This window comes from Acinonyx jubatus, chromosome B3 (assembly GCF_027475565.1).
Source record: "Acinonyx jubatus isolate Ajub_Pintada_27869175 chromosome B3, VMU_Ajub_asm_v1.0, whole genome shotgun sequence".
In the NCBI taxonomy this organism is placed as follows: Eukaryota; Metazoa; Chordata; class Mammalia; order Carnivora; family Felidae; genus Acinonyx; species Acinonyx jubatus.
Genome location: NC_069386.1, coordinates 61,627,420 through 61,652,090, shown reverse-complemented (window position 1 = coordinate 61,652,090; position 24,671 = coordinate 61,627,420). Strand labels below are relative to the sequence as shown.

The 24,671-nt window shown below is 36.4% G+C and overlaps 1 protein-coding gene across 3 annotated transcripts in view; it reads left to right on the top strand.

Annotated features, from left to right (window-relative positions):
* Positions 1 to 24,671, top strand: part of BUB1B (BUB1 mitotic checkpoint serine/threonine kinase B) — a 49,578-nt gene that overhangs the window by 14,099 nt on the left and 10,808 nt on the right. The window contains exons 1-12 of one of the 3 annotated variants that reach the window (XM_027066917.2): positions 96 to 166; positions 1,223 to 1,419; positions 8,986 to 9,155; positions 10,255 to 10,469; positions 10,642 to 10,733; positions 14,423 to 14,652; positions 16,224 to 16,336; positions 16,863 to 16,978; positions 17,533 to 17,582; positions 19,650 to 19,710; positions 19,850 to 19,955; positions 24,123 to 24,397. In XM_027066917.2, coding sequence (XP_026922718.1) covers positions 1,250 to 1,419; positions 8,986 to 9,155; positions 10,255 to 10,469; positions 10,642 to 10,733; positions 14,423 to 14,652; positions 16,224 to 16,336; positions 16,863 to 16,978; positions 17,533 to 17,582; positions 19,650 to 19,710; positions 19,850 to 19,955; positions 24,123 to 24,397 — 1,598 coding nt within the window. In that variant the 5' untranslated portion in view covers positions 96 to 166; positions 1,223 to 1,249. Of the gene's footprint in view, positions 1 to 95; positions 167 to 1,222; positions 1,420 to 8,985; positions 9,156 to 10,254; positions 10,470 to 10,641; positions 10,734 to 14,422; positions 14,653 to 16,223; positions 16,337 to 16,862; positions 16,979 to 17,532; positions 17,583 to 19,649; positions 19,711 to 19,849; positions 19,956 to 24,122; positions 24,398 to 24,671 lie in introns of those variants that run through there. The other 2 variants (XM_015064934.3, XM_053224167.1) reach the window with 2 other exon arrangements.

Below are 24,671 nucleotides of genomic sequence, written 5' to 3'. Positions count from 1 at the left end.
GAGACACAGAATCCGAAACAGGCACCAGGCTCTGAGCTGTCAGCACAGAGCCCGACGCGGGGCTCGAACTCACGGACCGCGAGATCATGACTTGAGCCGAAGTCGGCCGCCCAGCCGACTAAGCCATCCAGGCGCCCCAAGCCTCTGACTCTTAATTTCAACTCAGGTCATGGTCTCATGGTTTGTTGGTTCAGGCCCCACATCAGGCTCTGTGCTGGCAGTGCAGAGCCTGCTTGGGATTCTCTCTCTCCCTCTCTCTCTCTGCCCCTCTCCCAATTGCATATGCTCTCTCTCTCTCTCTCTCTCTGTCTCTCAAATAGACTTAAAAGAAAATATTTAAAAAAAAGATATTTGTCATAGAATTATTTTCTATCTGGGTAAAGTAGAAGCTGTATATCCAAAAAATAGGGGAATGGTTAAATGATGGAAGATTACTAGATAGAACATTATTCATCCATCTGAAAGTGATAAAGAGTAAGCAGAAGCATGGAAAAATGAACCCTGAACTGCTAAGTGGAATTAAAATTTCCTTATGATTAAAACTTTATAAATGATAAAAATCCTTTTATGCTATTTAAAATGATATATGTTCCTTTTTTTTCCTTAAGGGAAAAAAAGACTGAAGAAAATATGTCAAACTGTTAATGGTACAGGATTTTATTGACATGTTCCCCCACCTTCTTACTACTAGAATTGTCTACATTATAGCTGGTCTTAAAAGATCGCTTGTAAAATGCAGATTTGACCATATCATTCCTTTGCTTATAGTTCTCCCACCGGAACACACATGCATTGGGTATCAGGTAAATTTAAAATCGATTAGCTTGACATTTAAGACCTGTCACACCTTTTTTTCCCAAACTCCTGTCTTGTCTGATCCCCACAAACTTTTAGTCTTCTCTGTCTTTGCTTATACTATTTTCTCTGTCTGGAATGCCTTTCCATTGCCATTTTCTACCAGATATAAGTCTATTCCTCCTTGAGGGCCACACTCAAATGTCATACCTTCTTGAAGTCTTCTCATCCCTTTTTCTTACAACTTAATCTCTTCTGTCTACTTTTTAGGTCTTCCCAGTATAGCCCTTATAACGTTATATTATAATAAATACATATTTTTTCAATGCAGAAACTACATAGAGTAATGCCAGTGATTTTTTTAGCACATAATAGACAGTAAATGAATAGAAATTGGTTAACTATTAATGCTTTTAATTTGTTACAGGGGCATTTATGCAATGAGCCTCTAGATATGTACAGTTACTTACACAACCAAGGGATTGGTGTTTCACTTGCTCAGTTCTATATCTCATGGGCTGAAGAATATGAAGCTAGAGAAAACTTTAAGAAAGCAGATAAGATATTTCAGGAAGGGATTCAACAGAAGGCTGAGCCACTGGAACGACTGCAGTCACAGCACCGGTAAACTTCTCTGGAGCTTGTCTTTACTCTTTAATAAATATAAATAGTTGTTTTTGCATCTGAATAAAATGCTCCCCATGGCAAGTTTACTTAGTTACTATTTAATTTTTTAAAAGATCTATTTAAATATTTTTTATTTAACATATAGTAAAATTTGTTTGGTGTATAGTTTTCACAATTGAATAGGGACATGTAACCATTACTGTGACCAAAATATCCAATAGTTCCATTGCTCCATAGAATTTCTTTATGCTCTCCCTTTGTAGTTCAACACTTAGGCTCACTCCCAATCCCTGGTAACCACTGATCTGTTTTCCAGCCCAGTAGTTTTGCCTTTTCCATGATATCATATACATTGCATCATATAGTATGTGTGGTGTTTTGAGTGTGTCTGCTTTCATTTAGCATAATGCATTTCCGTTATTAAATTGGTTCTACTTTAAAGATGGATTTTATATGTATAGTCTGAATACCAGTCTTTTGTTAGATACGTGACTTGTAAATCTTTTCTCCCAGATTAACTGTTGACTATGTTTTTTCTTAGCGGTGTTTTATAGAACAAAAGTTTTTAATTTCGGAGAATTCTAAAATCAGTTATTTTTTTGTATGGATCATGCTCTTGGTATGTCTGAGAGCTCTGTTTAGCAAAAAGTTGCGAAGATTTTCTCCTAAGTTTTCATCTTGAAGTTTAAAAAAAATTTTTTTTTATTTGAATATAGTTGATACACAATGTTACATTAGTTTCAGGTGTATAACATAGGACAAATTTATACCTTATGCTGTGCTCACTGCAAGTATAGTTACCGTACCTCTCCATACAAAACCATTATAATAGTACTGACTGTATTTCTTATGCTATACCTTTTATTCCCATGACTTATTCATTACATAACTGCAAGCCTGTGTCTCCCTCTCACCCATTTGCCCATTTCCCCCTTTCCCCCAGCTCCCTCCTCTGGCAGCCATCAGTTTGTTCTCTGTATTTATAGGTCTGATTCTGCTATTTGTTTGATTGTTCTTTTTTTTTTCTTTTAGATTCCACATGAGTGGAATCATACGGTATTTCTCTTTCTCAGTCTGACTTAGATCACTTAGCATAATAGGCTGTAGGTCCATCCATGTTGTATCAGTGGCACCATCATGCTTTTTATGGCTGTGCAATCCATTATGCATATATATATATATATACACATATATATATATATATGTATGTATACCTTATCTTCCTTATCTATTTGTCTATCAATAGACATTTAGGTTGCCTTCTATATCTTGGCTATTGTAAATAATGCTGCAATAAACATAGGTGTGCATATATCCTTTTGAATTAATATTTTCATTTCCTTTGGGTAAATAAACACCCAGAAGTGAAATTATTGGGACTGTATGGCATTTTTGTGGTTAATTTTTTGAGGAACCTCCATACTGTTTTCCACAGTGGCTATACTTATTTACATTCCCACCAACAGTGTGGGAGGTTTCCTTTTTCTCCACATTGTCATCAACACTTTTATTTCTTGTCTTTTTGAATTTGGCCATTCTGACAAGTGTCAGGTGATATCTCATTGTGGTTTTGATTTGCATTTTTCTTTTTTTTTTTTTGTCTATTTATTTTTGAGAGACAGAGCATGAGCGGAGGAAGGGCAGAGAGAAAGACAGAGACATAGACAGAGTCTGAAGCAGGCTTCAGGCTCTGAGCTGTCAGCACAGAGCAGGCTCATGGCTCGAACTCACGAACCGTGAGATCATGCCCTCAGCCGAAGTCAGACGCTTAACCAACTGAGCCACCCAGGCACCCCTGATTTGCATTTTTTCTGATGCTGAGTGATGTTGACCGTCTTTCCATGTGTCTGTTGGCCATCTATATATCTTTGGAAAAATGTCTGTTCAGGTCCTATGCCCCTTTTAAAATCAGAATGTTTGTTTTTTTGGTATTGAGTTCTATAAATTTTTGTATATATTTTGGATATTAACCCTTTATTGGAGATGTCATTTGCAAATATCTTCTCCCATTCAATAGGTTGCCTTTTTGTTTTTTGATGGTTTCCTTTGCTGTGCAAAAGCTTTTTATTTTGATGTAGTCCCATAGTTTATTTTCATCTTGAAATTCTTATAGTTTTACTTTTTACATACAGATCTCTGATCCATTTTGAGTTAATTTTTGTATAAGGTATTGATCAAGATTCTTTTTTTGCATATGAGCCTCCATTTGTTCTTGTGCCCCTTGTTGAAAAGACTTTCTCCATTGGATTGACTTTGCACCTGTGTCGTAATCATATTTGAGGGGTGCCTGGGTGGCTCAGCCGGTTAAATGTTCCACTTTGGCTAGGGTCATGATTTCACTGTTTGTGGGATGGAGCCCTACATAGTGCTCTGTGCTGGCAGTGCAGAGCCTGCTTGCGATTCTCTCTTTCCCTCTGCCCCTTCCCTGCTTGTGCTTGTGCTCCAGTGTGCATGCATGTGCGCGCTGTCTCTCAAATAAGTAAACATTTAAAAAGCTTATATTTGACATTAAAAAATTATATTTGTGCAGTTATTTCCGTTTCTCTATTTTGTTCTTTTGATCTATGTATTCATTAGTGTATATCACAGTATCTAGATTACTGTAGCTTTATTTGTAAGTCTAGAAATCAAATAACAGGAGACCTCCAACTTTGTTCTTCTTTTAGCTTCTTTTTAACTAGAGTTCCTAGGGGCGCCTGGGTGGCTCAGTCGGTTGAGCATAGGACTTTGGCTCAGGTCATGATCTCATGGTTTGTGAATTCGAGCCCTGTGTCGGGCTCTGTGCTGACAGCTCAGGGCCTGGAGCCTGCTTTGGATTCTGTGTCTCCCTCTCTCTCTCTGCCCCTCCCCTGCTTATGCTCTCTCTCTCTCTCAAAAATAAATAAACATTAAAAAAAATTTTTTTTAAATAAATAAATAACTAGAGTTCCTTTGACTTTCTGTACAAATTTTAGAATCCGCTTTCTGGGATTTTGATTAGTATTGAGCATGAATTTGGTATAGTTCTTTTATTTAGATCTTTGATTTCTTTGAGTAAGCTTTGAAAGTGTTTTTGGGGGGGGAGGGGCAGAGAGCAGTGCAGAGCCTGATGTGGGGGCTCAAACTCTCAAATGGATTGTGACCTGAGACGAAGTGGCATGCTTAACCGACTGAGCCACCCAGGCACCCCATGGTAGTATTTGTGTTTGAGGAATTGATTCGTTTCATCTGAGTTTATGAGCATAGAGTTGTTTATAGTATTCCTTTATTTTCCTTTTAATGCCTGTAGGTTATATAGTGACCTCCCCTCTTTCATTCCTGATATTGGTAATTGTGTCTTCTCCTTTTTCTCCTAGTCTGGCTAGAAGTTTATCGATTTTATTGATCTTTTTAGAGAACCAGCTTTGGTTTTATTGCTTTTTCTCAATTAGCTTTCTCTTCTTATTTTTATTAATTTCTCCTCTTTATTATTTCCTTCTTTGTGCTTTCTTTGAGTTTAACTTGCTCTATTTCTGGTATAAGGTGACAAGTTAGATCAACTGATCTAGATCTTTCTTTTCTAATATAAAAAATTTCTTTTCAAGCACTGCTTTAGCTATCCCCCACAAATTTTGATACAATACTATATTTTTATTTTCACTCAGCTCAAAAATTTCTGATTTCCCTTATGTTGTCCCTTTGACCTGTGGGTTATTTAAAAGTATATAAATTTAATTAAGAAATATTCAGAGATTTTTCAGATGTCTCTCTGTTACTGATTTCTAGTTTAATTCCATTATGGTTAGAGAACATAATTTGTATGTTTTCAGTTTTTTTTAATTTATTAAGTTTTGTCGTATGGCCCAGAATATGGTCTGTCATTGGTGAATATTCCATGGACACTTGAAAAATATGTGTTTTGTGCTGTTTGGCAATGTAATGTTTTTTAAATGTTATTTAGGTCTGTTGTGGTCTTCTGTTTCCTTGCTGATTTTCTACTTATTCTATCAGTTACTCAGAGAAGAATTTTGAATTCCCTTTTATTGTGAATTTGTCTCTTCTTTAAGTCCCATTTTTTTGCTTTATATATTTTGAAGTTCTGAAGGATACATATTTAGAATTGATCCCTTTATCATGATATAATAACTACAGTATCTTTATCCTTGGTTATATACACTGAAGTCTTCTTGGTCTGATATTAATATAGCTACTCTGGCTTTCTTTGTTTATATGATATATCATTTCTCTTTCTTTTCTTTTTTTTTTTTTTAACAGTTTTAGACTTGTGTGACCATCACCACAATCTAATTTTAGAACATTTTTAACACCCCAGCATGAACCCCATACTCATTTGCAGTCACTCCCTATTCCCTCTCACCCACTTCCAGGCAACCACTTACCTGCTTTCTGTCTCTAGGTTTGCCTATTCTAGGCATTGCACATAATGGAATCCTGCATTATGTAGTCTTTTGTGACTGGCTTCTTTCACTTAGCTTAATCTTTTGAAGGTTCATCCCAGTATATTCATCATTGATGAACATAGTTGTATTATATATTAATATTTTATTCCTTTTTATTGCTCAGTAATATGTCATTCTGTGGATAGACCAGATTTTGTTTACCCATTCATTCATTAATGAGCATTTAGATAGTTTCCATTTTTTGGCTTTTGTGAAATACTGCTGCAAACATTCATGATACAGGCTTTTGTATGGATTTTCTTTAATTTTTATCTTATCTATGTCTTTCTATTTAAAGTGGGTTTCCTATACACAGCAAGTAGTTGAGTCTTGTTTCTCAGCTCTCACAGTGTCTGTTTTTAAATGGTGTGTTTAGAACATTTACTTTAATTATTAATTTTGTTGGATTTAGATCTATTATTTTATTATTTGTTTCCAATTTGTTCTCTTTTATTCCTTCCTCTATTGCCCATTTCCTGCCTTCTTTTGGATTGTCTGAATATTTTTTAATATTTCATTTTAATTTATTTTATTGGCTTTTTTGTCTGTTACTATTTTTTTAGTGGTTGCTCCAGGGTATATTATAAACATGTGTAACCTCTAATAGGCTGCTCAGAGGTAATATATTACCACTTCAAGTAAAATGTAGAAGCTTTATAACCATATAGGTCCCTTTATCTTCCCTACTTTTTTGATACACTTGTCATATGTATTATTACATCTAAATACACTGAAACCCCCACTAGACAATGTTATAATTTTTGCTTTCAACAGCCTTACATATTTTAAAGAACTTTGGAGGAAAATGGTCTTTTGTATGTATCATTTCTCTTTCTTCATTCCTGAAGCCCCAAGTTCTCCTCTAGTATAATTTCTCTTTAGCCCAAAGATGTTTGGCCATTCATTTAGAGTGAGCCTATGGCCAATAAATTCCCTTAGTTTTTCTTCATCTAAGAATGTCTTCATTTCATTTTAATTCCTAAAGGATATTTCCAATGGATGTAGAATTCTGGGTCAACAGTTCTTTTCTTTTGGTATTTTAAAGATGTTGTTGCACTGTCTTCTGGACTGCATGATTTCTGATGAGAAATCTGTGGTTATTTGATTGGTTCCTTCTCTATATGTATTGTGTTGATTTTCTCTGGGTGCATTTAAGATTTTTGCTTTTAACATTATTATTCAGACATTTGATTATGGTGTGTCTAGGTGTGATTACCCTTGCATTTAATCCATTTGGGGTTTACTGAGCTTTTTGAATTTATAAATGTATGCCTTTTACAAAATTTTAAAGAGTTTTAGCCCTTCTTTAAAAATGTTTTTTCTGTACTTACTATATCTCTTTTTCTGGGACTTCAATTACACATATATTAGACCTTTTGATATTGTTCCATAGGTCCCTGAAGCTGTCTTTTTTGTTGTTTTAGTTTTTAGTTTTTTAACCTTTTTTCTTTCTGTTCTTCAGAGTGGCTAGTTTTTATTGATTTGTCTTCAGGTTCATTTACTCTTTCCTCAGCCATCTCCAGTCTGATATTGAGTCCATCCAGTAATTTTTTTATTTCACATAATGTGTTTTTCAGGTCTAAATTCTCCATTTGATTCTTTTTTATAGTTTCTGTGTCTCTGCTGAGAACTTCTGTTTTTTTTATTCCTTTCAAATATTTTTACCTTTATCTCATGGAGCATTCATTGTTATAATAACTGCTTTTAAATATCTATGTGAAAATTCCCAGCACCTAGGTTATCTTGATATTGATATGTGTTGCTTGCCTTTTGCTTTGAGAATTGATCACATTTTACTGGTTCTTGATCTGTCAGGTAATTTTGGATTATATCCTGGACATTGATCCTGATACTATGTTATTAGACTCTGAGTTCTCTTGATTGATATTCTCTGGAGAATGTTGACACTTTTGTCTTAGAAGGCAACCAACCTTCAGATATCCTAAATTCTTTCTTATGTAGATAGTGGTTCCATTGTTAGTTCAGTTTTCAAGACCTTTGGGTCTATCCCATGTGTAGGCTGCTCACGGGTTAGTCTAGGACTTGGGTCATGGTTTATATCATAGTTCAGTCCTCAAAGCCTTTTCTGTGCCGCTTGGGGCCTGCCCTGTGCATACATAGCTCAGAACTGAGTCCAGGGCTTGTGCCAATTCATGTAGAGAATTAGGAGATCCCCTTCTTAAGTTCATCCTCTCTAATATCTCTCCCACATTCATTGGCCCGCAGAGTCCCCTTTTCCAAGTATTCTGGCCAGAAAGATGAGGTTTTAGCTTCCCACACCATCATGGCAACAATTTTAAACCACAAGAGAAAAAAGAAGAAAAAAAAAAAAAAACAGGAAACAACCCTGTGTGGGTTGTTTCTTCAAGTTTGACTCCTCTCTACAGTCCACTTGCTTTTGTTTACTTTGCAGAAGCCTCAGTTGCTTTTTTTGTAGTTTGTTTAGAGTTTTAAATTCTACCCAGTGAGAGAGAGGCTACCCTGGCCTTACTCCATTTTGGCCAGTACTCTCAGTTTATTCTATATTTTTTGTTTTTTTATTTTTTCTTTTTAAACTCTTTTGATAATACTTAAGGCTTTGGCAGCAGGACAGGAAGTTTAATCTTCAAACTTCTGCCAGCTTTGCTAAAGTAAAATGTCATGTGGGATACATCTTCATTTGATATGGTTTAGGAAAAAATGGTATAGAGGGGAGAGTGTGCATAGAGAGAGAAAGAGACATAGTGACAAAATAGATGTGGCAAGATGTTAACAGTTGGTGAATCTAGGTGAGGAGTATATGGGTGTTCATTTACACTTGCAATAATTTGTAAGTGTAAGCTCTGTAATAAAATGTTGATGGGGAACTCTGATTTTAATAAATTCTTTCATCTTAGTCACCCTGCTCTGATCCTCAGATCAACCTAATGGTGCGCTTCAGAGTATGCTAATTGGTCAAACTTGGACATTTAAAGGGGAGGCTAAACCATTCTATTCCAAACCTTCTCTCTGATTTCAAGGTAGCTTTCTTTATTTCTGACATAATAAACATTTTCTGTGGGCTATTCCTCTATATTTCTTCTCCCTTGTTTTAACAAGTTAGATGTTTGATTCTGTGAGTAGTGTTCATCTCCCCAAGAGTTAATTGTCCATTCTCTTACTTTAGACAATTTCAAGCTCGAGTGTCTCGGCAAACTGTGTTGGCACTTGAGAAAGAAGAGGAAGAGGAAGTATTTGGATCTTCTGTACCACAACGAAGCACACTGGCTGAACTAAAAAGCAAAGGGAAAAAGACAGCTAGAGCTCCAATCAGCCGTGTAGGAGGTGCTCTCAAGGGTAAGTTTGTTAAGTGTTATTATGGGAAGCTCTTAGTCTCGGGTGGTGGGCAAATTATGTAAAGAGATAACGTATAAATATATATGTGGATACTGTCCTAGTTTTCTGAATACTAGGTAGCAAAAAGAAGGAAGTCTTCAGAGAGCTGAGATTACAGTATGCAGTAAAACCAAAACATGTCAGCAATTTTGTGTCTTAATTAAGAAAAACCTAATATATAGGAAGCATCAAGAGTTTCTGAACTTGAGTTGTTAGTTGAAAGAAGATATTCAATAATATAGCTAGTATTGTCAAATTAAACTTACATAAAACCAAAGCCTCAGAGAATGTGTTAATATGGTCTTCAAGCTTTTTGGGGGCCAGAAATTAGACTCTGCTTTGTGCACGTAAAGATGATTAACCATGGGCTTTTTTTTTTTTTTAATTCACTACGTTTAGGGAAGTTTTAGATTTACAGCAAAATTGGGCAGAAAGTATAGAGAGCAATAAGCTTTTACTACATTTATAGCAGTTAGACCTATAGACCAGAATTTTGAAAAATCTCTAACTCCTTTCCTGGTATTAACTTACCATTATTCAAAATGTATCCTAGAATTAGTGTATAGGGAGTATATAGACCTAAAGAATATTTCATCCAGATCATACTGAAGCTTGGTTGTAATAAAGAACCCCATAACAGAGAGCACCACTAATAAATGGGCTAATTTGTCTTCTCTAGATTCAGCACATTGCAGCTTATTTGCATTGAGAGAAAAATTTTAAATTGAAAAATGACAATTTAGGTTAGGTTAATCTCTGAGAAAACTAGACAATGTTAGAATGGTGACTGAAGGAAGAGGTAGAATTTTTTAAAATATCTATAAATAAAAGATTGGAAGTGAGGGAAAGGAGGGACAGAATAAGTAACAAACAGAATGGATTCAAAAGTTAGTAATTCGATTCATTTAAGGTTTTAAAATATTATTATTTTAAAAAATCTCTTTGTTTCTATGGTAGTAGAAGTAATCTCCTTGATTTGAGGAATGATTGGGTATGCTTTATCTGGCATCTAGATTGATAATTAAAGATTTTACTTAAAGTTTTAATGTTTTTCTCCTAGCTCCAAACCAGAACAGAGGACTCCAAAATCCAGTTCCTCAACAGATGCAAAGTAATTCCAGAGTTACTATTTTTGATGAAAATGCTGATGAAGCCTCTAGAGCAGAGTTGTCTAAGCCTACAGCTCAGCCGTGGATAGCACGCCCTGTGTCCAGGGCCAAGGAGAACGAGCTGCAAGCAGGCCCATGGAACACAGGCAGGCCTTTGGAATACAGGGTAAGGACTTTTGGATCCAGTGTATTTGCACACATAACACAGACTTCACATTTTGAGTAGAGAAGTAGTTTCAGCATCTCTTTTAATTCCTCTTGAATAATTAGGCATGGTCTGCATATATTGTGTTAGAATGGAACACTATGGTAATTTTCATTTTCTTCTGCATTGCCAGACTCGTGGCAGTACGGCTTCTGTGACAGCAGTACCTTCTCTGCTTCCCAGTTTTACTCCATATGTTGAAGAAACTGCACAACAGCCAGTTATGTGAGTTTGATTTCCAGACATTTTGAGGTGGAAATTAACAGTGAGCAGGGACACCTATCTTGGTTCCCAAGGGGATTTCCTTCTTTGTGGAGATGAAAGTAACCAGACACATTTTGTTTTCTTTCTTCCTTTTTTTTTTTTTTAATGTTTATTTATTTATTTTTGAGAGAGAGAGAGAGAGATAAGAGAGCAAGCGGGGGAGGGACAGAGAGAGAGGGAGATACAGAATCCAAAACAGTCTCCAGGCTCTGAGCTGGCATCCCAGAGCCCGACGTGGGGCTCAAAACCCACGAACTGTGAGATCATGACCTGACCCGAAGTCCAGCACTTAACCGACTGAGCGAGCCACCCAGGCTCCCCCTTATTTATTTATTTATTTTTTTTAAAGATTGTTTTGACCATTCTGGTCCCCTTGCAATTCCATTTGAATTTTAGGATCATCTTGGTAATTTCTGCAAAATAGCCAGCTGGGATTGTGATATAGATTGTGTTCTGAATCTGTAGATCAATTTAATGAATATTGCCATCTTAATAATATTAAATCTTCAGATCCATGGACATGGTATATCTCTTATTTATATCTTCTTTCATTTCTTTCAACAGTGTTTCATAGTTTTCAGAATAAAATTTTACACTTTTTATTTATTATTTTTTTTAATTTTTTAAATGTTTATTTATTTTTGAGACAGCACACGTGGGAGAGGGGCAGAGAGAAGGGACAGAGGATCCAAAGTGGGCTCTGTGCTGACAGCAGCAAGCCCAGTTGTGGGTCTTGAACTCACAAACTGCGAGATCATGACCTGAGCTGAAATTGGACTCTCAACTGACTGAACCACCCAGGTGCCCCGAAGTTTTACACTTTTTAAAAAAATGAGTAGATGTTATTTTTTGAGCTTAGATTTATAGAAAAATTGTACAGCATTCCCATGTACTTCATCCTCAACCCTGCACACAATTCTGCCTATTAACATCTTGCATCAGTGTGATTCATTTGTTGTAATTGACGCACCAATATTGATATATTATTAACTAAAGTTTATAGTTTATTAGTACTCCAGTGTGTTCTACAGTTCTATGAGTTTTTCATGTGTCCATCATTACAGTGTCACATAAGTAGTTTCACTGCCCTAAAACTTCCCCTGCATTCCAGTAGTTCATTTATCCCTCCCTCAACTCCCTGGCAACCACTGATCTTTAGTCTTTATAGGGGCGCCTGGGTGGCTCAGTCGGTTAAGCGTCCGACTTCAACTCAGGTCACGATCTCGCGGTCCGTGAGTTCTAAACCCTCGTCAGGCTCTGGGCTGATGGCTCAGAGCCTGGAGCCTGCTTCCGATTCTGTGTCTCCCTCTCTCTCTGCCCCTCCCCCGTTCATGCTCTGTCTCTCTCTGTCTCAAAAATAAATAAACGTTAAAAAAATAAAATTAGGGGCGCCTGGGTGGCTTGGTCGGTTAAGCGTCCGACTTCGGCTCAGGTCATGATCTCACGGTCCGTGAGTTCGAGCCCCGCGTCGGCTCTGTGCTGACAGCTCAGAGCCTGGAGCCTGTGTCAGATTCTGTGTCTCCCTCTCTCTCTGCCCCTCCCCTGTTCATGCTCTGTCTCTCTCTGTCTCAAAAATAAATAAACGTTAAAAAAAAAAATTTAAAAAAAAAGTTATAAAAAAAATAAAATTAAATTAAATTTAAAAAAAATTAAAAAAATAAATTGTCTTTATAGTTCCGCCTTTTCCCAGAAGTCTTATAGTTGGAAAAAAAAAAAACAGTATGTAAGCTTTCCAGACTGGCTTTTCTCAGTAATATGAATTTAAGGTTTCTTCATATCTTTTTGTGGCATAATAGCTCATTTATTTTTAGTGCTGAATGATATTCCATTGTATGGATATTTATCCATTTATGGGAGGACATCTTGCTTGCTTCCAATTTTGGCAATTATGAATAAAGTTACTATAAATACCTTAGTGCAGAGTTTTATATAGACATAAATTTTCAACTCATATAGCTGGATTTGATTTTAAGACTAAGTTTATCTTTGTAAGAAAGTGCCAAACTATCTTCCAAAGTGGCTGTACCATTTTGCATTCATTCATACCAGCAATGGTATGATAGTTCCTAATCCTCCACATCCTTGTCAGCATTTGGTGTTGTCAGTATTTTAGATTTTAACCATTCTAATAGATATGTTGTGGTATCTCATTATTGTTTTAATTTGTAATTCCCTGATAATATATGATTGAGCATCTTTTATGTGTTTGCTTGCCATCTGTATATTTTCTTTGGTGTCTAGTAACATTTCTTTTTTAAAAATTATTCTGAAATATTTCATTCTTTTGGTGCTATTGTAAATACAAATGTTCTCTTAATTTCATTTTCAGATTGTTCATTGTATAAAATACAATTGATTTTTATATATTAATTTTATATCCTGCTTCTTTGGTGAACTCATTATTAGCTCTAATAATTTTTATTATAGATTCTTAGGATTTTCTATATGTAAGATCATGTTATCTGCAAGTAGAGACCATTTTACTTCTTATCCCATTTGGATGCCTTCTTTCTTTCTTTCTTTCTTTCTTTCTTTCTTTCTTTCTCTCTGCTTTCTTTCTTTTTTTTTTTTTTTTTTTACCTAATTGCCCTGACTAGAACTTCCAGTACAGTTTTGAATAGAAGTGGCAAGAATGGACCTTCTTATCTTGTTCCTGATCTTAAGGGAGAAGCATTCAGTCTTTCATTATTAAGTATGATGTTTGTGTGGGGTTTTTGTAGATGTCCTTTATCAGATTGAACAAGTTGAGGAAGCCTTTTAAGTATGTAGATGCTTGGACCCTAGCATTAAAGGTTCTGATTTAGTGGATCTGGTGTAGGGACCAGATATCTTTAGTTGTAAAAAGGCATATAAGGAAATAAAAGGTATATAAGTGATTCTGATCCATAGCCAGAATTGAGAACATCTGCCCCATTTTGTGTGAAGTACTTTATGCTTCATTCTTTTCAAACCTATATTAGTACGCTCATTTTCTCCCCCTCAGCTGAGAACCTTGAACTTCACATTATTAATTCCCTAAATGCTGTATTCCTAACTAACTGTTTTTGGTGTGAAACAGTAGAAAATGGGCTGTAATGTAGAGGTTAACTTTCTTTCATTTGGGTTTTTTTTTAAGTTTATTTTGTTTTAAGTTTTTTTTTTTTTTTTTAAGTTATTTTGTGAGAGAGAGAGTGCATGCCTGCTAGCAGCAAAGGGGCAGAGAGAGAGGGGGAGAGAGAATCCCAAGCAGACTCTGCACTCACAGTGCACAGAGCCAGATGTGGGGCTCAACCCCATGAACCATGAGATCATGACCAGAACTGAAATCAAGAGTTAGATGTTCAACTGACTGAGCCACCCAGATATCCCTCATTCATTGGGTTTGATTAAGATATAATATTCACATTTATTTTCACCTATAAGGTATATAACCTATTTGATTACCCTTATGGTTAATTTCCTGCCTCATCATAACATTGTAGTACTCAGAACATAATTGTTGATGACCTGTGTGAATTATTTTTTAGCCTTTTTCCTCAATCTTCTTTGTTCTTATTTTTTGAAATCAATTATACATAGTGCCATTGACATCATTTCTATGTTCTGTCAAGACATAAAAGAAATAATTCATTTGATCTGTATGGTGAATAATAATTATTTTGCTTCCTTAGGACACCATGTAAAATTGAACCCAGTATAAACCACATTCTAAGCACAAGAAAACCTGGAAAGGAAGAAGGAGATCTTCTGCAAAGAGTTCAAAGCCATCAGCAAGAGTCTCAGGAGAAGAAAGAGAAGATGATGTATTGTAAGGAGAAGATTTATGCAGGAGTAGGGGAGTTCTCCTTTGAAGAGATCCGGGCTGAAGTTTTCCGGAAGAAATTAAAAGAGCGAAGGGAAGGTATGTGTATTAATCTAGTTCACAGAAGAGTTTCTTCTTAACTGCCCATTATTTTCTCAAGCATTCCCTCTATTCGAGTGAAGCAGCTCTGATCATGGTAACCAGAAACCTTTTTTTTTTTTTTTTTTTGCTAAGTCCAGTGGCCATTTCTCAGTCTTGATCTTTATTTATTGATCTTTTGCCTTCATTTGACACAGTTGATGAACTACTTCTTTATGAAATGCTTCTCTTGGCTTTTTCCTTGGTGTGTATTCCCTCTCAGTTTCCTTTACTGCTATTCTTCTCATCAGAGACCTCTTCTTGAGGCCCAGGATAGAGTCTTGGAATATTCCAGTTATCCTTTCTTTCTACAGGTATCACTAAGTAATGTATTAAATACTGTTTATAAGCCATGGACTCTCAAATTTATATCTCCATCCCTGACATTTCACCTGAACTCCAGACTCATATTTAGTTGCTTGTATCCATTGGCTATTCTAATAGACATTTTAATCTCAACATAGCCAGAACAGAATTATTGATTTCTGCCACAAACTATACCCCAGCATGTGTACACACAGTATGTGTGTACACATACCATAGGCATCTCCATTTCAGTAAAAGGCAACACCATGCACCCAGATGGTTGAGGCCAAAAAAAACCAGAAGTCATCTCTGATCCCTCTTTCCGTACCATTCCCCGACATCTAATGGGTAAGCCTATCAACTTTACCACCAAAATATTCCCACATCTTTTCTTTATCACCATTCTCATTATTTTTTTATTTTTATTTTTTTTACCATTCTCATTATTAATCCAAACCACCATCTTTTGGGTAGACTACTGCAACTAGACTTTCTGCGCTCATTCTGGCCTTACCATAGTCCATTTTGCTCACAGCAGATGAGCATTTTATAATATTAAAATGATCTTCCCTGCTTACTGTTTTGTTTTGTTTTTTTCTAATGTTTGTTTATTTTTGAGAGAGAGAAAGAGCACAAGCCGGGGAGGAGCAGAGAGAGGGGGAGACACAAAATCCAAAGCAGGCTGTAGGCTCTGAGCTGTCTGCACAGAGCCCTACATGGAGCTTGAACTCGTGAACTGCGAGATCAGGACCTGAGCCAAAGTCTGATGCTTAACCGACTGAGCCACCCAGGTGTCCCTTCTCTGCTTACCGGTCTTAAGTAGCTCCTGACCTCCATCCCCCTACTCAGTCACACATTCTCACATCACCTATTTCATTTTATTTTTAACACTGATTTTCTTGTTAATTTGTGTGTGTGTGTGTGTGTGTGTGTGTGTGTGTCCCCTCAGGTTGGATGTTAGTGTCACATGACCAAGGACTTTGTATTATGCACCACTGAAATATAAATGCTCAGAGTTGTGCTTGGCACATCACAAATATTCTGGTTTTTATTGACTAAGTAAATGAATGAACAGAGACCTAGACCTCAATTAGAGGACTTTGTTCCATCTATATTATTCTTATCTGTAATATTAGTATGTTTGTTGAGGCCATGAGCTCCAAAGACAGTTTTTGACAATAAATTGCTATGAGGAATAATGCATCAGCCAACCTTACCCTTTCTAGCTGAGCTACTGACCAGTGCAGAGAAGAGAGCAGAAATGCAGAAACAGATTGAAGAGATGGAAAAGAAGCTAAAAGAAATTCAAACTACTCAGCAAGAAAGAACGGGTGATCAGGTCATTTCTCTTTTTTTTTTTTTAATATAGAAAACTATGCTTATTGAAACAAATTTAAACAATATAAAAGCATAGAAGGTAAAAGTCCTCCCAAATCTATTCAGTTTCTGGTAGTTTCATAGCTATTAGTAGCAATTAAGTCCATCAGGAAAGTAATATAACAGATGAAGACTGCAAATGGAAATTGTGTCACTAGAAGTGACAATTTATTGACTTCTTAGTTACACTCTAAACTATTATTTTGTAGTTTCTGACCTTTAGCTTTTTGTTCTAGTCATGTTCCCCTGAATGGGGTTACCCAAAGAAATTTAGTAAATCTTGGCGCTGCCCAGTTGAGTAAAACAGAACCAGTTTATACTAGGAACGTAAATTATTGGAAAGAAGTTTTATAGTATAGATATTTATATGGTTAGTGGATATCTAGGGGAAGAGTATGGTAAACCTAATTTCGGAGCTAACGCTTGAAAATAGGTAGAATTTTGTAGGTAGGAGAGACACATTGATTTTGTGTGTTTAATGCAAATAGCAAGAAGAGAAGATGCCTACGAAGGAAACAGCTGAACTGCAAATTGCATCAGAGTCTCAGGAAATACCAGGAATGGCTCTATCCAATTCTGTTTGTCCAGTAAACTCTTGTGCCAGGTAGGACCACATTGGCGGATGGGATAATGCTTATAGGAGGCCATTTAGAACCAATCTTTGACTCTAGTGACTTGAAGTCTTTTATACTATCAAGACGTAACTTTTGCAAGTCTTTGTCACAACATAAGCTCCGATGCTGATGAAGGAAGACAGGGTACAGACTTTTTTCCATTAAAAAAAATAGTATGTTTCTTAAACAATCAAATATAATTTTTAAAAGATAAAACCACCCATTTCTACCACCAAGAGATTACTGCTATTAGCATAAGTATATCCTTTTGTGTTCTGTTTTTGTTTTGTTTGATGAAAATGAGAGTTTACTATTTTGTAATCGACTTACACTGCTAATGTTATGATATCCATTATTAAATATACTTGTATAACATTTTTAATGACTGAAGGTTTTATCTTCTTAAAAAATTTGGATAGACAGTACCAGAATATTTCCTTTATCGTAGAGTGAGGATTATATTTGATGAAAACCCCTCTTGGACTTTTAAGATAATTCTTTCTGTGGGTACTTAGCACATGTTTTAAAACAAGTTTCTTTCCAGGGAGACTTCACTTGCAGAAAACATTTGGCAAGAGCAACCTCATTCTAAAGGTGAGTTGTATTTGATAATCTCATGAAAAACTTGGTGATAACAAACACATTATGTAATATGTAGTATATTGTAGTATTATGGTAAAGGGAATTGTAAGAAAACAGAGGGAACCATGGAATTCAGTTATAAGCATATGATTTAGGATAGGATAGACATTTAAGAGAGTGTTTTTTGTTTTTGTAAGATTCCTCAATGCTTTGAAATGTTTAAATGTAAATTTAAATTTATATTAACTACCGAATAATCTTCCACCTTAGCTGGTGTATACTGAGCTATCAGTAGGATCCAGCAGCCAAGAAAGTAGTTTTTTGGAAGAAAGGGAAAAAAAGTTTAAAACTAAAGCTATTTTATATTCACATTTGTTCTCTTTTCATTTAAAAATACTTTAAGAGTTGTAAAAGATAAATATCCACCTATAAGTAGTTTAAAAAAAAAAAAAGAATCAGATTGAACCCCTAATTTTAACCACCAGTTTGTAGGAAATACAAAACCTGGAGGAACATGTTAAACAACTTAAGGGGATGTAACTGGCGAAATATCCAGCATTATAGAGCAAACATTGTAGGTGAACAAAAAAATTACTAAAACGACCAACAAACCCTATAGAATCAAAGTGTTTTAAGAGGCATTTAAGGGGCGCCTGGGTGGCCCGGTTCCTTGAGCATCCAACTCGATTTCAGCTCAGGTCATGATCTCAAAGTTGATGAGTTCGAGCCCCGCCTTGGGTTCCACACTGACAGTGCAGAGCCTGCTTGCTTGGGATTCTCTCTCTCCCCCTTTGCCCCTCTCCCCACTCATGAGTACTCTCCCTCTCTCTCTAAAATAAAATAAAAAATTTTAAAACAGGCATTTCAACCATAATATATAAATCTCACTTTGCATTCCCAGTCCCAACTTTCTAAACAATTTTGGTAAAATGTGAATCTTCTGACTGGATATAGGACACTCAGAAATTTAATCCTATAGGTATGTTTTGAGATTATTCCCTTTTGAAAGATCCTCTCTCTTTTAGAAATATATATTGAAATATTTACAGATGAAATGATGTGATATCTTGGATTTGCTTTAAAATAATACAGAGCAGGGGCACCTGGGTGGCTCAGTCGGTTGAGCATCTGACTTCGGCTCAGGTCATGATCTCATGGTCCGTGAGTTCGAGCCCCGCCTGGAGCCTGTTTCAGATTCTGTGTCTCCCTCTCTCTCTGACCCTCCCCCGTTCACGCTCTGTCTCTCTCTGTCTCAAAAATAAATAAACGTTAAAAAAAATTTTTTTTTAAATAAAAATAAAATAAAATAATACAGAGCAGGGGCACCTGGGTGGTTCAGTCGGTTAAGTGTCCGATTTCAGCTCAGGTCATGATCTCACAGTTCGTGGGTTCAAGCCCCACATCGGGCTTTCTGCTGTCAGTGCAAATCCCACTTCAGATCCTCTGTCTCCCTTGCTCTCTGCCCCCCGCCCCGACACTCATACTCTGTCTCTCAAAAATAAACATTAAGAAAATTTTAAAAAATAAATAAATTAGCCCTAGTGTTTAAAAATATAATAATAATAAATAAAATAAAATAATCCAGAGCAGGGGCCCCTGGGTGACTCAGTCGGTTGAGCGGCCGGCTTTGACTCAGGTCATGATCTCACGGTCCATGGGTTCAAGCTCCATGTTGGGCTCTGTGCTGACATCTTGGAGCCTGGAGCTGCTTCAGATTCTCTTTGTCTCCCTCTCTCTCTCTGCCCCTCCCCTGCTTATGCTTGTTCTCTCTCTCTCTCTCTCTCTCTCTCTCTCTCTCAAAAATGAACAAAAATTTAAAAAAAAATTTTTTTTTAATAAAATAAAATAATCCAGAGTGAGGTTGGGTTTAGGCGGTAGTGGTAGTGAATAAAGATGAAACACAATCAGCCATGTTTAGATAATTGTTTTTAAATGATCTCTACTTTTATATGTTTGAAATTGTTCATTATAAATGATTACCTTTCTGCTTCCAAATAGCACGAAATATTAATTGACCTAGTTGTCTTGAAGAATAGGTGTTTACTCTTAAGAGTATAAATCTATTCTCTTTCTCTTTAGGTCCCAGTCTACCTTTCTCCATTTTTGATGAGTTTCTTCTTTCAGAAAAAAAAAATAACAGGTTTGAAGCTTTTTGTTTGACACTTAAAAGTCTTCTGTTATTATAAATGAGAATGAATTAGGGGGTTATTCTTACCTATTTTAACAGAAAAATTAATTGTTAAATGGGGTAAATTAAATTGTTAAATGTCTTTTTCTAGTCCTCCTGCAGATCCCCCACGGGTTTTAGCCCAGCGAAGACCCCTTGCAATTCTCAAAACTTCAGAAAGCATCAACTTGAATGAAGATGTGCCTCCAGATGTTTGTGTAAGGAACAATATTCCTAAGTGAATATAAACAGACTAGTGAATTGTTTCATTCAATTCTCACAAAGCTAGGGTTAAAATTAAAATCACTGGCTTAAAATTTAAGCATATGAACAGACACTTAACATCATTAGTCATTGGAGAATGCAAATCAAAACCACAGTGAGATACTATATCACATGCTGTGATCTATAGCAATGAAGGCTATAATCAAAGACAGAAAATAATAAGTGTTGGTGAGGATGCGGAGGAATGAGAACCCTCATACAATGCTGGTAGGAATATAAAATGATACAGCCACTTTGGAAAACAGCTTGGCAGTTCCTCAAAATGTTAAACAGTTACCGTATGTATGACCCAGCAATTCTCTCCTAGGTATATATCCAAGAGAATTAAAAATATATTTACATTAAAAAAACTTGTACATGAATGTTCATAGCAACATTATTTATAGTGGCCAAAAAGTACAAACAGCGCAGTGTCCATCAACTAATGCATAAACAAAATGTACATCCATACAATGGAGTACTATTCAGCCATAAAAAGAAATGCCATACGGATAAATCTTATGATATAGATGAACCTTGAAAACACTTTGCTGGGTCACCTGGATGGCTCAGTTGGTTAAGCGTCTGACTCTTGACTTCATGGTTTGTGGGTCATGATCTCACAGTTCATAGGAATAAGCCCCAAGTTGGGCTGACAGTGTGCAATCTGCTTGGGATTCTCTGTCTCTCCTTCCCTCTCTGCCCCTTCCCTGCTCGCATCTGTGCCTGCACACACACTCTCTCTCTCAAAATAAATAAACTTAAAAAAAAAAAAAGGAAAGAAAGCACTTTGCTCAGTGAATGAAGTCAAACACAAAGACCACATATTGTATGATTCCATTTGTATGAAATGTCCAGAATGGGCAAATCCATAAAGACAGAAAACAGGTTAGGGATTTCCAGAGAGTTAGAAAGAGGGGGCTGGAGAGTGACTGCCAGTGGGTACGGGGCTTCTCTTTGGGGTGCTGAAAATGTTCTGGAGTTAGATAGTGGTGATGGTTGCACAACCTTGTGAACATATTAAATACCATGGAATACATACTTTAAAGGGTATGAATTTTTTGGTATGTAAATTATATCTCAGTTTTTTCAAGTGGGGAGAAAAATCACCGTCTTTGAAAAGCCTTTAGCATTTTTTTAAACCAACATAGCAAAGGATCTTTGTTCTTTTTATATAAGATGCTTTTTGTGACATTTGAAGTTATGTAGACCATTTTTCTTTAGTAATGTTTTATTTTAAGTACTATGGACTAGTGACATGATAATCCTTAGGGTACAAAGACCCTGCTTAGAATTCAAGTCAAAGAACCTTTGTCATTGACATTTTCATTAAAGTTCTAGGGAAGCAAATCATCCCTCTCTTCAAATCAGCATCTGGAAACTTGTCTTGAGGTTGAAGAGAACTGATTGTTTTCTCTGAAGACTTTTAAGGGGAGATGTGATCAGTAGCTCTGATTTAAAGCAATTGTTCTCTATATCCTAAAGAATGAATCCCTCAGGGTAAACATGTTTTTCTTTTTTAAACATGGTTTTCTTTTTATTTACTTACTTATTGAGGTATATTTTATATCCAATAAACTGCACAAATATTCATTATACAGCTAGATGTATTTTTACATGTGTGAATATCCATGCAATCTCTACCCAGATTAAGATACAGAACATGTCCAGCAACCCAGAAAAGCCTAGGCAGTTGCTTATGGCTAAAGGTGGTGAGACCCCTTTCCATCTGTACTGAATTGGAGTTTCCGGGGATAAAGCCCAAGCAGGGATTTTTGTTTATTTTAAATACTTTCCCAAACAGTTCTGTTAGTCCGCTGACTGCAGTGAAAAGAAAATGATGTAGGAGATCGATGCATCACGTACTGTGTCCTGGAAACACACCAGACAACACGGTGAATAGGTCGGCTGGATTTGGAGACCATGGTTCTAGGTTCAGGTGCTCAGGGATGGACTGAATTATTAAAGGAGTCAATTTTAGTATTTTTTTGTCTTAAGCCTTTTCCTTGAATTTTGTTAATAGGTGCCTACCAACGGGAGGTGGGTGGGGGGATGGGCTAAAGGGGAGATGGGCATTAAGGAGGGTGCTTTTGGGGATGAGCACTGGGTGTCGTATGTAAGAGATGAATCATTGGGTTCTACTGCTGAAAACAAGACTAGACTACACTGTATGTTCACTAGCTTGAATTTAAATTAAAAGAAAAAAAAAAGATGCCTACCAGAATTTCTCCCCTAAGAAAACACTTCTATTTAAAATGTCTAAACTAATAGGGCATATAAGTAGTATTTGCATAAAATATATTCCTAGACCATAGACCTCTATCTTGCTTAGATCTTAAAATGTTTTAGCTACATTTATTGTTTCGTCTAGATGTACCTCTCACCTCTGTTTACTAACATTGAGTCAGAAATTCAAAGTATATGTCAAATTCATAACGATCTAGAAAATTAATATCTAGTATTCATAGTTAAATGAAATAGGCACTCTTATATACTGCAGGTAAATGTTATATAAAGTGATACAGTGTCCCTGTATCACCAAGCCAAGGCAGCTTGGCAATATGTGTAAAGAATCTTACTACTTACAGCCTTTTTGACCTGATAATTCTACTTTTAGGAATTATTCCCCAGAAAACTAAGATATTCCTAAAGATTTAAATGTACAGGGATATTTAAAGTAGTTTTTTTATAATAGTAAAAAATGGGAATAACCTAAAAAAGTTAGTTAACTTCTGATAGACCCACAGTGTGACTCTCATGTTTTTAAAGACTTTTTAATAGCACAGAAAATAGGCTAAAAGTATAATGAGAAAGAATAGTACATACTAGCATAGATGCTATAATTTCACTTGCTATGGAACCCCTTTTTAATTTATTTAAGTAGGCTCCATGCCCAACGTGGGGTTCAAACTCATGACCCTGAGACCAGGAGTTTCATGCTCCATGAACTGACCCAGCCAGGTGCCCCTAAAACCCCTTATTTATGTATTTATGTTTGTTTGTTTTATATAATTTATTGTCAAGTTAGCTAACATACAGTGTATACAGTGTGCTTTTGGCTTTGGGAATAGAGTCCCGTTAAACATCACTTACATACAACACCCGGTGCTCATCCCAACAAGTGCCCTCCTCGATCCCCGTCACCCATTTTCCCTGCCCCCCCCACACCCCTGTCCCCATCAGCCCTCAGTTTGTTCTCTGTATTTGAGAGTCTCTTATGTAAAACTCCTTTTTTAAATGTATAGAATATGCTTATGCACGTAACCTACCAGATGTGTATGGTAACAACAGTTGCATCTGGGGAGTAGTAATTGGAGTGGAGGTGTGGGGGTCAAGTGAGGGAGGGTGACCTTTTCACTATATATCCTTTTAAACTAGTTGATTTTTTAAACCATATACATGTATTACTTTTATTCATAAAGTTTATTTATTTTGAGAGCGAGCAAGTGGGGGAGGGGCAGAGGGAGAGAGAGAGAGAATCCCAAGTAGGCTCTGCAGTGACAGCCCAAAGCCTGACTCAGGGCTTGACCTCACGAACTGTGAGATCATGACCTGAACCCAAACCAAGAGTCGGAGGCTTAACTGACTGAGTCATCCAGGTGCCACTACATGTATTACTTTTAAAGGCAAAGGAATATTTTAAATATTTTCATTTTTTATACTTTATGCTTTGTTTTCCATATTTTGTACTATGACCGTGAATTATCCTGAGGAAATAAATTAAAATTCAACATTTGGCATAGAAGACTTAAAAGGTAGGAGGATAGTGGATTATCAGAACATTTTCTAAGCCAAAGTCAGGAGAAAAGTATTATTCCTCTAGTTCTGAGGTGAAATTGGTTGGGGAAAAAACATTGTCCGATATTTTTGTTTTGTGTGGAGAATCCTCGGTGTATTTTTTTGGTAATGTGTTGTTTGCTGTTTTCATGATACAAAACCTTTTTCCTCAGATGTTATGATGTGGTTTTTAAAATCGTCTTTCCTAGAGATTGTGATATGCTACTTCTGTACCCTATGTTGAAAATCACTTATCTAATGTGTGTCTCGCTAAGTAAAAACAATGAGTGCTCCATATGCTGATTGAAATATTTCAGCTAAACTTCATGTGGTTTTTATTTCAGGATGAATTTACAGGAATTGAGCCCTTGAGTGAGGATGCTATTATCACGGGTTTCAGGAATGTAACTATATGCCCTAACCCAGAAGACACTTGCGACTTTGCCAGAGCAGCTCGATTTGTGTCTACTCCTTTTCATGAGATAATGTCCTTGAAAGATCTCCCTTCTGATCCTGAGAGACTGCTGCAGGAGGAGGATCTAGATGTGAAGATCTCTGAGGACCAGCAGACTGCTTGTGGCATCATCTATAATCCAAGTCTCAGCATCAAGAAGCTCAGGTGATAGTAGGTTGCACAAACCAGATTGTTTGAGTGATCTTTTATTCTGTGTGTGTTTGTCAGTGATAGTGATCATTTATCAAACTCTTACTACCTGCCAGGTACTGTGCTGAGTGCTTGCTTTACACAACAGTAGGACTCCCCATGAGAAAGTGTCCATGGGATTTAATAACTGATTTGAATATGAGGGTCAGAAGAAGTAAATTGTGATGGTTATGAGACTGAGAGGCCCGGGAGGATTATGGTGTCTTTGAGGGAACTTGGCAAAGTGTAC